The sequence below is a fragment of the Kryptolebias marmoratus genome, linkage group LG17 (genome assembly GCF_001649575.2).
Source record: "Kryptolebias marmoratus isolate JLee-2015 linkage group LG17, ASM164957v2, whole genome shotgun sequence".
NCBI lineage: Eukaryota > Metazoa > Chordata > Actinopteri > Cyprinodontiformes > Rivulidae > Kryptolebias > Kryptolebias marmoratus.
Window position 1 is genome coordinate 21,592,355 of NC_051446.1, and position 13,491 is coordinate 21,605,845.

The 13,491-nt window shown below is 40.6% G+C and overlaps 1 protein-coding gene, 1 long non-coding RNA gene and 4 other non-coding genes across 6 annotated transcripts in view; 1 reads left to right on the plus strand and 5 right to left on the minus strand.

The window, feature by feature from the left end:
* Positions 1 to 5,999, minus strand: part of trim8b (tripartite motif containing 8b) — a 10,844-nt gene extending 4,845 nt beyond the window's left edge. The window contains exon 1 of the mRNA XM_017437641.3: positions 3,534 to 5,999. Within this exon, the coding sequence (XP_017293130.1) occupies positions 3,534 to 4,121 (588 nt within the window). The 5' untranslated portion in view covers positions 4,122 to 5,999. The remainder of the gene's footprint in view (positions 1 to 3,533) is intronic.
* A 4,149-nt stretch (positions 6,000 to 10,148) lies between these two features.
* Positions 10,149 to 10,262, minus strand: LOC112449798. Its single transcript, XR_003038340.1, has one exon. It is a non-coding gene; the product is annotated as a U5 spliceosomal RNA (small nuclear RNA).
* Positions 10,263 to 10,568: 306 nt separating this feature from the next.
* LOC119617915 lies at positions 10,569 to 12,618 on the plus strand. Its single transcript, XR_005234372.1, has 3 exons — positions 10,569 to 10,681; positions 11,944 to 11,990; positions 12,237 to 12,618. It is a non-coding gene; the product is annotated as an uncharacterized LOC119617915 (long non-coding RNA).
* LOC112449795 lies at positions 10,711 to 10,824 on the minus strand. The gene has a single exon (XR_003038335.1). It is a non-coding gene; the product is annotated as a U5 spliceosomal RNA (small nuclear RNA).
* Positions 11,195 to 11,318, minus strand: LOC112449801. Its single transcript, XR_003038344.1, has one exon. It is a non-coding gene; the product is annotated as a U5 spliceosomal RNA (small nuclear RNA).
* A 331-nt stretch (positions 12,619 to 12,949) lies between the features above and the next one.
* Positions 12,950 to 13,061, minus strand: LOC112449797. Its single transcript, XR_003038337.1, has one exon. It is a non-coding gene; the product is annotated as a U5 spliceosomal RNA (small nuclear RNA).
* Between the last annotated feature and the right edge of the window lie 430 nt (positions 13,062 to 13,491).

Sequence of the window (13,491 nt, forward strand, 5' to 3'; positions counted from 1 at the left end):
GGGTGTTGACTGTTAGGATTTAGCGCCGTGAGCATTCGTCCGCGACCAGAAAAAATCCCGCCGGATGGATTTACATGAAACAATCCCTGGATGTACGTCTACCAGCCAAGCCAACGCAAAATGGCAACCGCAGCTAACCCGCTTCAACCCTGACAGAAACGGCTGTAACTCGGGTCAGCTTCGCAGAGGTGGATAAATTCATCAATTTAAGTCTCGTTTAACGTGTTTCAACGTTCATCTTTAGACTTAAAACACCTGCAGTGAGGTAACGTTATTTGGATTTAAACCCCAGAAAGTAAAGCTGCATCTGAAAATGAACACAATTTTGCAAATATGTGACATTATATGAAACGACAGTTTGGAAAATGTACTTTTTTTTAGGAGCTGAAATGATAAGATTTTATTTTATTTATATACATCATCACTTTGGGTGACGGGAAACTTATTTTCTTCTCAATTTATTCATTAACTGAGACCAAAAATACCAATTTATAGATGTTAAAACGCCACAGAGACGTTAAGTCTAATGCACAATTTTATTCCCAAACTTTGTGGTTTTTGTTTGTTTGTTAACCTGATAAAAACAGTAAAAAAACAGTGACAATAACTTTGTTTCCATCCCCAACTAAAGCCAACATTTTGGGCTTTTTGGTCCATTATGATCTAAATAAACGACGGACGCTTTCAGAGGGAAGTTGCGGCGTTCCAGGCTGCCGTTGTGGAAATTTGTGAACTCTGGCCGTTAAATTTCTTCACGTCAGCGAGTTCGGACCGTTTTTCTTTCATGAAACAGAAACAGCTGAGCTGAATGCTTCGTCAGAACCCATTCTGAAAACTTTTAAGGACAAAGAAGTTGTTTTCTTAAACTGCAAAACTGATTTTTCTATTGCTTTCAGCCTTCTTTGAACCCATTCGGTGGAAAGAAAAAGACAGAAAAGAGGAATTAGTTACAGATCTGAGAATTTGAGGCGATAAATAAACACATCATTTCACCTGGGAATGAACGGACCGGACGGCGTTCCTGTGAAGTCCAACTCCAGACGTTGTGAAAGGATTTTAGGGAACTAGTAAAATCTTGTATGACAGCTTGAAAGAAAAGTAAATAAATAAATCTGCTGACAAATTTAACCTTTAATCAATTAGCCGATCTGTGAGTATCTGAATGTAAACAGCTCTCGACTATAAAGTTGAGTTTTTGTCACCTTAAATTCCATCTTTCAGCTTTTAAATGCCTCCAGGCTTCTTCTCCACGCTCAGGGTCGTATACGGTTAATATCAGGAAACGTGCAGCTTTAACTGGGTTTATTATTAGGTAGCAAGTGTACTTATTAAGACCAGCGGCCATTAAGTTAGTTTACTATCATCTGTGACTAGCGGAAGCAGCCATGTTGAACGTTTCGCCACTCGCTGTGGAGGCGGTCATGAGCGAACGACCTTACGGACTTACGTTACAAGACAAACTGGACAAAAGGAAGTCGGCGTGGCTTTGAAGCATTCGCCACCGTGACTCATTTAGTGACGTGACTTACTGGCCAATCAGTGGCCTGCTGGCTGGAAATCATCAGTTCAGCTCGACTAGACGGGTCCTAAGAACTGAGCAGGTTCACGAGATATTTTGCTAACAGACAAAGCTGAGTCCACGTAGTTACTAGCAAAGATCCTGAACGATCTGTTTCCCTCAGAATGTCTGACGGGGATCAGCCTCAGCTACTACCACACCAAATTCTAGCTCTATATCTGTAAAACTGACTGTGTTTTCTGTTGGCTGTGGTGGCCATCTTGAATTGGGCCGATACACTAACACCCGCACACGTGGGCAAAAATATTACCGTCCGCCTACGCCTTTTGGTGGCGGGTGATGAAAACAGTTTTATTTATTTTTTAATTAAATCAGCCCATGTTCCACCCTGCTGTCACGTCCCAGGTGAGTATTTAACTATACATAAACCTGAGTCATAGCCTCACCGACGGGAAGGACACCCTATCATGTCATGGTTTACACCCAGGCAGGGTGTTGGGTGAACTAAATGAGTCATTCAGCAGCGACGCCTTCGTGGTTCTCCTCTTCTGTCACACGGAGCTTCAGAGGAACATGGAGGAAAACCAGTCCGACCCCCCTCCAGGAAGGGAAGAGGTTAATAAATTAAAAAAAAACTAACCCGAGCAGAACGCAGAAGCAAGTGATGAATCACTTTAATCCCACTCCATCCCTCCCCCAACGCCCTCCAACAACTGGTGATCCCTGAGCTCGGATGCACCTGTGCTGGGGAGATAAGGCGCTCCGAGGGCCCCTCATTGTTCCACCCCACCCCCCTGCATTGTTTGTCATTCCAACAGATGAGAACGGAGCCCGGAATGGATCACAACTCAACAAAAATGCAAGATAGGGGTCAAAACACTCAAAATACAATCCAGCTCTGACTGAAAATAGCTCAGCGGAAAGAAAAGAAACGTTACTTTTTTAAATGCAAACGGGATTAAAGGACGTCGCTTCTTGTTTTGGAGAGGTTTGATGATTACAAAGGAAAAGAAAAGTTACCTGACTGGGTTGTGCAATGCTGTTAGAAATACAGTTGGGCAACACTTATTGATCAGTGGTGAACAAATACCTAAAATCGGGGTTGCAACAGTCAGATATTTCCTTGAGTCATGGTTTAGTCAGAGCCTAAGGGTTTATTTGTTAATAAAAAAAACAAAGTGTGTCACATTTACAGATACTGTAGGAGGGAAGTCATATCACAGACATGGAAGTGTCTGAATCGATTTAACCTGTGCTGCCACCGGCCGCGCGGTGCCGTTTGTCCCAGCAGAGTTACCGTAGCTTCCTGTCGTAGCAACACGCCGCGGTGAAACAGCGCGTTTTCATCGTTTTTAGCTTTTAGTTACTGAATCAAGACAAACACATGTCTGCAAGTAATAGCTGAAGATATCATACATGACCGTCTTCAGTAACGTCCTGAGAAAAGGTTTGAGATTATAAACATTCCCACCCCAATGCTAACCACGTTAGCATTTTACTATTTCATTTCAACGTTAAAGTTAGCATCTATGCTAACTGCCTGTTATTATGATATAAAGAATATGTCTGTAAATATTAGTTGACGTTATTGTGACTGCCGTTAGTAAAAATTACTTTGAAACTTTTGATTTGTGTAAAAATATCCAGTGATAAAACATGATGCTAATCGTGTTAGCCGTTCTATGGCGTTTTCAATGTTAGGTTAGCATCTATGCTAACTGTCGGTGATCGTTTTGGGTGTTTTTTTTGGATTTTGTTCACTTTTTATTAGACATGAAAGTGTATAAATCTGTGCTTATTTATGCAAAACAATCTATAGATGTTCAGGTTGCATCGATAACATCATCGTGAGGTGCTGAAAAGGTCAAAAAGTCAATGTTCAAAACAAAACATTCAATTTGTCATGGCTGAAGATAAGGAAATACAGAAAATGATTCAATCTGAAACCAATAACTTGTGTTTTAAATGAGATAATCGGCTCTGTTTGTGTTTTTGTTGGTGCTCAGGGTCTTACTCGGATGTTGTTGCGTCGCAGTTCCACGTCGGTGACGGCGTGGCCGTGGTTGGGGTGGCAGCGGGCGAAGCAGCAGTACTGACACACCGCCGTCTGCTCGGCCTCGCAGTGGTACAGCCTGTACTCGTCGTGCTGCGGGCAGGTCCAGGCCTTCACTGCCTCCGCCTCCACCAACAGGTGCCCGAGGGCCGAGCACGGCTGCTGCAGGTGCGTCTGGATGTGGGACTGGCAGCACGGGGCGTTGCAGCGCAGGCAGACCTTGACCGCGGGCAGCGGCGGGCCACGGCGGCACAGGATGCACTGCAGCGCCGGCGTGCCGGCCTTCTCCACGCTCAAGGCGTTGTACTTCTCAACTATGTTGGACAGTTTGTGGTTCTTCTCTAGGCTGGGCTTCTGCGTGTACGCATGATTGCACTCAGGGCAGCGAGCCAGCGAGGAGTCTTTGGCCCAGGCCTCGCTGATGCAGCCCCGGCAGAAGTTGTGCTTGCAGGGCAGCTGGATGGGATCAGAAAACACGTGCAGGCAGATGGGGCAGATGAGCTCCTCCTCGAAACAGTTCCTCCACGTCTCAGCCATGTCAGAGGCCATTGTGGCGCAGGCAGGGCATGCAACTCAGAGTTTCCCACTTCTTCCAGACCTCTAGGCCTCTCAAAGGAAACCTGACACTCTCAAAATCAAGTCTCAAGGAAAAAAAAAAAGATAAAAGGTCCAATGCTGTCCTGAAGGATCAATATTTATATGCAAACCCTTGTGGCTGAATTAGACGAGTCTCCCTGACTGATGTATTGCTTTATTAATGCAGCATGAAGGCAAATTCCAGAAAACTGGGCGAAAGGAGGCTCCCGGCAAGGATGACAACACTTTTCAAGCACATAAAACAGGAGCTGACGTGATGCAGATTACAGGAAACTGTGCTTTCCTTTCCTCTAAGACAGAAACCACCGGGCCTGCCTTCACAGCCTCCCTCTGTGTGTGTGTGTGTTTACAGGCCTGCAGGAAGCAAAAAAGCCCGTCTGCTACAGGTAAAAACTACGAAACGCAAACAAGGCACAGAGAACAACCCATCAACGCAATTCGACACATCCTGCTGAGCGCCTCTCACACTTCCAAAATCATGATTGACTAATTCAGACCAACAAATCAAACATGGGAGGGGTAAAAAAAAAACACAAAACACACCCTGGTTACTATTCAACAAAACCTGATTCTGTTTCTTATTACCAGGACCTCAAGGACAGCCTGATTCCCTCAATAATAATAATAATAATCATCATTTTCTGCCCACTGAATAATAAATAGGTGTCCGGCGAAGCTCCACCGGTAGTTTAATTAAATATACAACCTGCGACGGTAATAAAAGGCGTCAGATGGATAAAACGGCTACATCCGGGCATTTAATTAGACATAAAAGCGACATCTCTATGATGGATAACGCTCGCATATCTGTACACAAGGCCTCGGCTCTTCTATTTTTTCTTCTTCTTCCCTTTTTTTTTAATACAAGCTCTCGCTCGACAACAAAAAAGGGGGCCTTATAATCCCGTTAAACCGAACAAGAAATCACCGTCATTTCGCTGCATAGTTAATCGTTTTAATAGTCCGGTCTCCTGCGCACAAAACAAAGGTTTTTTTTTTTTTTGTAGGATCCGCAGGAATGTTGGCCGCTGATCGCTAACCCCCCCCCTTTCCTCTCCTCTCTCCGACACATCTACCACATATCTCCTCGCACAGAGATCACTAGCTTTGTTTTTTTATTTATTTAGTCTGTCAGCACTTCGGTCCTCCGCCTTTATTCGCCCGTTGAAAGCCTCAGCCTTTAGCTAACAACATATTAGCTACTTCCTTATCTCGACTAAATCGCATAAATTACCTCAGACGTCACCTCGCCATTTCCCACCGCCTCGCAGGTACATTTAAGCTCCACGCAAGGACGGTCGTGGCCGAGATGAGACGTAGTCATATTTTATTTACAGCCGGCTAAATTTATATTTTAAGCTAATAAAAATACAAAAATATACCCTCCTGGTCTTAAAGGGGACGTCGCGGTTCTGTCCTTGTTGGGGCTAGCTGTCATCAGCCATCTTGCAAATCCTCATTTAAAGGAAAAAAAAGGGGGGGTGGACATATCCGCCGTGGAAAGGCTGCAGGCTGTTTCACCGGAGCTGCTTTCTCGATAGCCGACCTACACGCTCACACATTTAAAAAAAATTAAATAAAAACGCGTTATTTGTTCTCCCTCTCCTTGTAGGTCCCGAAGCAAGCCGTCTGAAAGGAGGAGGGGGGCTACGTTTCGTGGCCTGATGTGTCCGAGTCGATTACGTGCTTCATTAAAAAAAAATCCTGTTCGGTTGTGAATAATAATGTCTATTTTCTTCAACCCCCGCTCCTTTTCTTTCTGTCTCTATCCGCCAGGCTGTGGAGACAGAAGAGGAATGCAGACGGGCTGAGTTTAACCTGAGTCAAGATTAACGGCGTAACATGGCGGCTTCCGGTTAGCTTTTTCAAAATAAAACCCGTCCTCGGAGCTACAGCTCGGCTAGGTTAGCTATCTGGCTAACAGTGAAATAGCTTTCGTGTCTTTTATTTAAGACAAAGTAGCGTCTTAATCCAAATTTATGCATCAAATCAAGATTAAATAATAATTATGTTTGATTTTAGTCAGCTACATTTCTAAATAAGCTGCCATTTTGTGGCTTTTTGAGTTTGCTATGTGTTCAATACGAAAGTGTGGCAGGTCGTTGGAGCATTTAATGATGCCACATTTTAGTTAACCTTTTCAGCTGTAAGTATTTGTATTCCTTCTAGTCAATAAAGTGATAATCTAACTCATTATAATTGAAATTTAAGATATCCAAATACATTCTAACTAGTATAATATAATTTTTGCTACCACTGAGATTGGTTTGGAAAAACTAACATAATTAAAAAATACTTATGTGGCCATTTTAACACCTAATGGCTACACTGGATATGTATTGGAAGTACTCATAATTTTTTTTTTCCAGCTGCTGCCTGCCGCTTCGTATTCAACAAAAGGAGAACGATTTTTCCTAATCAAAATTAATATTTCATATATCCTGTGTCCAGAATCAATTATTTCTGTACAAACTTCTGTATCACTTCTTCCATTCACGAGTATTAGGTTTTTAATTACAGATGTTCACAACAACAATTCTTTCTTTGCAGAGCGAACATAGTGGTGAATATCTGAAAGTGTTGTGAAATAATACTTTCACAAGAAAAAACTCACATCAAACCAATCAATTATGCAGCACCTTTTATACAACACAGGAACACAGAGAATAATTAAAAGTACTGTACGTTATCTTAGTTCAGATATCTATAATGGAGCTGTAACTCGTTATAATTTTAGTTTCTGCTTCATGGTGAAAAGACATATCAAATATTCTCAAATATCTTTATGGGTAATTGTAATTACATTGCAGTCATTATTCCGATTACTGATGTTTGAAATGGCTTTTGAAAATAATCCAAATTAAATGCGCCCATCATAGTCTTCAAGATAATTGCTTCGGGACATGCGGTTGATCTTAACGTGTCCGTTCAACAATACAAACTTTGCGAAGAGGTATGCGCTGATTGAAAACTAGGAGAGTGGCTCAATGGCAGCTGCTGGTTTATGTTACATCTGACAACTCAGCTGTCTCCTCGTGTTTTTGTACCAACGTAATCAAACCAGCTGCTGCCTGCCGCTTCGTATTCAACAAAAGGAGAACAAGACCAGTCACCTAAAACTACTTAGGAATGGCACAGAGATTTTACCGTTCACCACTGCTTTTCAGATTAATCAGTGTAATAAGAGTCAGGATTGGACCCAAACTGAGTGGCTGTTAAATCTCTAATGTAATTTAAGCTTTGGCTCCTGAAACTTCAGTAAAACTGGTCAATTGTAGCTTTAAAGTTACTGTTTTTACCTCGTCTATCAAGTCTATAGGGGCACTGTTGTTGGCGATATCGACTGAAATGTTGATCAAAATAAATAGAGCACAACCAAGGTTACAGTTTATACATTGTCATTTTAATGCTCAGTTCTCAAATTCTCAAACATAAAAATACATCCAAGCATCTTTATTCAACAACAGAAATTGCTGCAAAATGAGGTCAAAAGCGTAGCAGGTCAGTCCTGAGCTTTTATTTTGAAGGCTCGCGGCAGAGCTTCCTGTTTATTTCAGCGGCTCCTTCGATGACCTGACGACGTTTTTCTCTACAACAGCAGTCGCCCCCCACTGTGGTCACGTGACTTGGACGAACCGGGACGGGAAGGCCCGGAATCACACTAACCCGGGTTACTGCCCTTATTAAACCCGGGTTACTGCCTTTATTAAACCTGGGTTACTGCCTTTATTAACCCTGGTTACTGCCTTAGTGCCTTTATTAACCCGGGTTACTGCCCTTATTAAACCCGGGTTACTGCCCTTATTAAACCCGGGTTACTGCCTTTAATAAACCCGAGTTACTGCGTTTATTAAACCCGGATTGCTGCGTTTATTAAACCTGGGTTACTGCCTTTAATAAACCCGAGTTACTGCGTTTATTAAACCCGAGTTACTGCGTTTATTAAACCCGGATTTCTGCGTTTATTAAACTCGGGTTACTGCCCTTATTAAACCCGGATTGTTGCGTTTATTAAACCCGGGTTACTGCCCTTTGTAAACCCGCATTGCTGCGTTTATTAAACCCGGGTTACAGCCTTTATTAACCCCTCCACCCCGGTAGGTAACAGTAGACAGGTGCATTTCTATATGTTGGTGTTGAAAGAAAATCTAAATTAACTTAAAGTTATTAACATTCACTGGGTTAAAAACAACCTGATCTTCTAATCTAAATGTTTAGTTTTAACTCAGCTGGGTTATCAGTTGGTAAAGTTTTACCCCAAAAATGTGGTAAAATGAATAATTTGTTGCATTAGAGCTGCTATAACTTGAGTTTAAACAATCTAAAATCTGATATGGAATAAGTCAGACTGAATTGTGTCACATACAGACTGAAGAAGTTGAAACCACTGTATCATCAGCATAAAGATGTGGAGATTGGGAATATTTCGACACATTATTTACATTGATTGTAAAGCGGGAGGGTCCAAAAGCTAAGCCTTGTGGCACACCATTAATGATCATTAAACAGCTTGACGTTGACATGTTCCCTTCGACCTGGAGAACCAGCCGACAGTACAAACCGAGATCTGATGGTAGAGGACATGTATAGAATCGGATACTTGGACAGGTTTAAGGAACGTGCGGCACGTTAACGAAGGTAAAAGGTCTAAAATAGCGCTAACATATGACGTTTACAATTAAAATTTACAGCTACAAACCCACAAAATGAGGTGATTTAGGCCTTGTTTTGCAAAGAAAACTTGGGTCCTGTTTGAGTTATCTGGACGTAGACAATTCGGTCTTTTTTCAAATCGTAAAATCAGGTAAATGGAACATCAGAAAAGATTTAAACTTGGTTTATCATCCCGTCTTTAGATCTTTAAAGCTACATTAAGCTAACATAAATGAGCTGTGTGTCGAAAACCAAATGCTTTATGATTTAGGATTTAACTCTAAAATGTTTTGATTTGGAATCAGTGGCTGCCAGGTACTGTGGTGTGAAAGCGAGCCCAGATCATCAACAACGCATGGACCAAAAACAGCCTCACAGAATAAAATTAATGTGATTATTTGAGCTGGAGAAAATAAATAATGATCAAAGATTGATGAGAGGAAGCCAGTTTATGAAACATTTACACAGTTTAGGAGTTTTTCTTAACCAGGACTTTATGGTGCATTCAGGAGCGCGCTGTAAATTATAATATGGGATATTCTGCAGGCTGGGCTTCTGTCTTTATAGTCGTATTTAATGTGGAGGCGAGCAGTTTAATTTAAACTTTAACGTTGAGAAAAAACCCCTCAAATTTGCTTTAATCATGGGTTAAGTTAATCAGAACTGACTGATTCGGCAACAAATACACAAATCCATAATTAGAAAAAATCAGTTCCTGGTAATACTTTGGAGACAACAAACAAAAATGGAAAACCTCCAAAAAATAATCTAATAATCATATAATTTAAATGTTTCTGCTCTAGAATCCAACTCTACATTTACTGTATGTATTTGTTTTAAAGATATAAAATTGTAACATTTTTAGATCGGTTGTTTTATGTAAAATCCAGCAGATGGCGCTGCAGCCTCTTTTTTTTTTTTTTACCTTTTTATGACTTTTCTTTTCTTGTTTTTGTTGCTGAACTGCCAGGTTTATAAATATAAAACAACCACATCTGACCTAAAACTTTTTTATCCAGATAAAACAAAACCCTAAACCTATAAAATGTCCTCAAATTAAAGTCAGGAGTCTGAGCTGCGTGTTCACGATAGAACTGCTATTTGTGAATGACTCTAAATATCTGTCAAACTCACTTAGTTGAAGCTACATCTGTGAAGGATAAATTTGTTTAGCTGTGGCGGCCATTTTTAAGTGATTTGACTCCATAATCTGCCGGCTTATGGTTATTGTCAATCAGAATCAAACAGATCATCGTCTAAGTGTGGGAAGATTTATCCATCGGAAGTAGGTCTCATATATGAAGTTTTTCTGTGACACAGGAAGGAGGCCCCACTTTCGCAGAGCATTAAAAAATTGAGTCCAACTCTTATTGTTCCTCTTCACGGAAATCTTTAGTAAAAGGCGAAAGATTTGTACGATCTGCAGAGAAACAAGAGTGTACCGCTCAACAGCGAAGGCAGATTACTTCTGTCAGCAACACTTCCTTTTAAGTGACGGTTCAGTCATACGGCTTCACCAAATTGACTTTATATGGAATAATAATCATAAAATAAAATTGTTCAAGCAGGAAACGATTACAAAACTACGTCGTAGCGTTTTTTTTTGTAAAAGAAAACAAAACTTTTGGTTATTAACGTTTCGAGTTGAACCGCAATGCATGACGGGAAAACCACAGGGCCGCTTTCTGCTTCATTACGCTCCGGAGAATTGGGATATAGTACGCACACAAACCCTTTAGCATGAGCGCGCATTTGCAGGACACGAGGGAGCAAGTATTGGGACTTTGTCGCCCAAGATTCTGGAGAAATGCACCAATGGAATCTATCGTTTTGGAGGAGGACCGCTGATCTGTCGCCATGTATGTAGTTCTTTTTGACAGTGATAGCAAGCCCCACTTACACAGGGCATCAAAAAATTGAGACTAACTCTTGTTGTTCCTCTCCACGGAAATCTTTAGTAAAAGGCGAAAGATTTGTACGTTTTGAAGAGAAACAAGAGTATACCGATCCGCCGCGAAGGCAGATTACTTCTGTCAGCAGCACTTCCTTTTAAGTGACGGTTCAGTCATACGGCTTCACCAAATTGTCTTTATATGGAATAATAATCATAAAATAAAATTGTTCAAGCAGGAAACGATTATAAAACTACGCCGTAGCGTTTTATTGTAAAATAAAATAACAAAGATTTGGTTGTAAACTTTTCGCGTTGAGCCGCAATGCATGATGGGAAAACCACAGGGCCGCTTTCTGCTTCAGTACGCAATCAAACCCTTGACGGTGAACGCGCATTTGTGGGACACGAGGGAGCAAGTGTGAGTATTGGGACCAGGCCTTCATAATTCAAGTCTCAGGATGATTGCACCATCGGCATTCGCCTTTATTATGTGGGACACTGAACGGCAGCCTTAATTTGAGTCAAACTCTTGTTGTTCCTCTCCACGGAAATCTTTATTAAAAAGGCGAAAGATTTATACGATCTGAAGAAAACAAGAGTGACCCTAAACCCTAAACCTATAAAATGTCCACAAATTAAAGCCAGGAGTCTCTGAGCTGCGTGTTCACTATAGAACTGCTATTTGTGAATGACTCTCAGCTACTACCACTACCATTATAGCTAAATATCTGTCAAACTCACTTAGTTGAAGCTACGTCTGTGAAGGATAAATTTGTTTAGCTGTGGCGGCAATTTTGAAGTGAGTAGACTCCACAATCTGCCGGTTTAGGGCTATTATCAAACAGAATCACACAGATCATCGTCCAAGTGTACACGGAAGTGCAATCGAAGACCCCTGTGATTGGCTGGAATGTCTACACATCTCTGCGTCCCTTTTCTCCATGAAATTCACCTGGAAGTTTAATAATTTGATATATTGCTTCTTCATAACCCTGATTTAAGCACTTTCAATGACTAAAAAAGTATAAGTCGGTCAGTTGCATGTTAATTTAATTTAATTTTAGACTATAGTCTAGAATATTGAATAGTAACATGAAAATTAACATATATTTGACCTTCCTGTACCCACACATCTTGATTTGAAGCAGGAGATTCATGTCCTAGAGGTCTAGATGTTGAGGAGTAAACTGACAGAAATGGTTGACTGTGGTCTCTGTGTTTTCACAGACACTGAGTGAAACCACATGGACCTGAGGAAGGCTCACACATAACAGGTAATGTGAGGGTTTGAATTGTGAACGTCTTTGGAAAGTAAAATATTTATAAATAAAAAATTACATAAATGAACAACAACAGGTTATGAAATTATTCTTGTTTTTACATTATGCCTAGTATTGCAATCTGTATTTGTTTGTATTTTAAGTCAAACAATCGCAGCAACCGAAGTAATTATTCCAGGAGTGGTTACAGCAGCACTCAATACTTTATTAAACAAAGTACAGCTTGTTGCTGATTTGCAGGTGCATCTGGGTTGAAGATCCGGGATACTGGACTGGCCATCTAAAATGTGGACCTCAAAAAAAGGAAATTACGGTGTTGTGGCATCATTAAACCTCGGTGTGTGTGTGTGCGTGTATATAAATATGGATATATGTGTAGCAATAGAAGAATTGATGTATGTAATAAAATATTAAAAATATATGTTTGCCAGTTACTCCAATAAACTGTCACTGAGATGTGTTCTGTATATATCTACCTACAGTTTACAACATTTTCTCTCATCATTGGTGTAAATATCCAGCCAATATAACAGCTTAATTTCAGTATAAATGCAAAAACGTTTTTGAATTTATTAAATCAAAATCAAAACGTTAACAGTACATTTATATCCATAAACGTCATAATTTCTGGGGGAAAAAATAGCATTATCTAGCAGATAACGAAGCCCAGAGGGCGGGAGGTGAGGTGGGGGGGGCATGCTAGCTCGTCCGATGTATTATGCTGACCGGTCGTTTATTGTTTTTAAATTAAGTAACAGTTTGGATGACAAATTTCCGCTATTTCGCACGGGTGTAGCGATTGGCCGTCTACAGTCGGGGGGTTGACCTTTGAACGAATGAGCAGCTCTGATTGGCTGTCTACAGTGAAAAGTCTACGGTCGATTGCTCCACCGCAGACAGTTCGTGATCTTCCGACGTCCAAATATATAGTTTTAGTTTGACAGAGATAAAGAAGCCCCACCTTCGCAGGGCATCAAAAAATTGAGTCAATCTCTTGTTGTTCCTCTCCACGGAAATCTTTAGTAAAAGGCGAAAGATTTATACGATCTGAAGAGAAACAAGAGCGTACCGAACTACAGCGAAGGCAGATTACTTCTGTCAGCAACACTTCCTTTTAAGTGACGGTTCAGTCATACGGCTTCACCAAATTGACTTTATATGGAATAATAATTATAAAATAAAATTGTAGATGTAGGAAACGATTAAAATATTACGCCGTAGCGTTTTATTGTAAAAGAAAACAACAAAAGTTTGTAAACGTTTCGAGTTGAGCCGCAATGCATGACGGGAAAACCACCGGGCCACTTTCTGATTCATTACGCTCAAAAAACAAAAACAGTAATCTAACTGAAATTTTAGATCAAAAAGAATAACTTAAACATTCAAACTATGTTTAAGTGAGCCATGTGTTAAATGTTTTTTTTTTTTTTTTTTTAGTTTTTAGAAACAGTCCACGATTAGTAATTTTGAAAAATCACAATTATGGTTGTTTTAT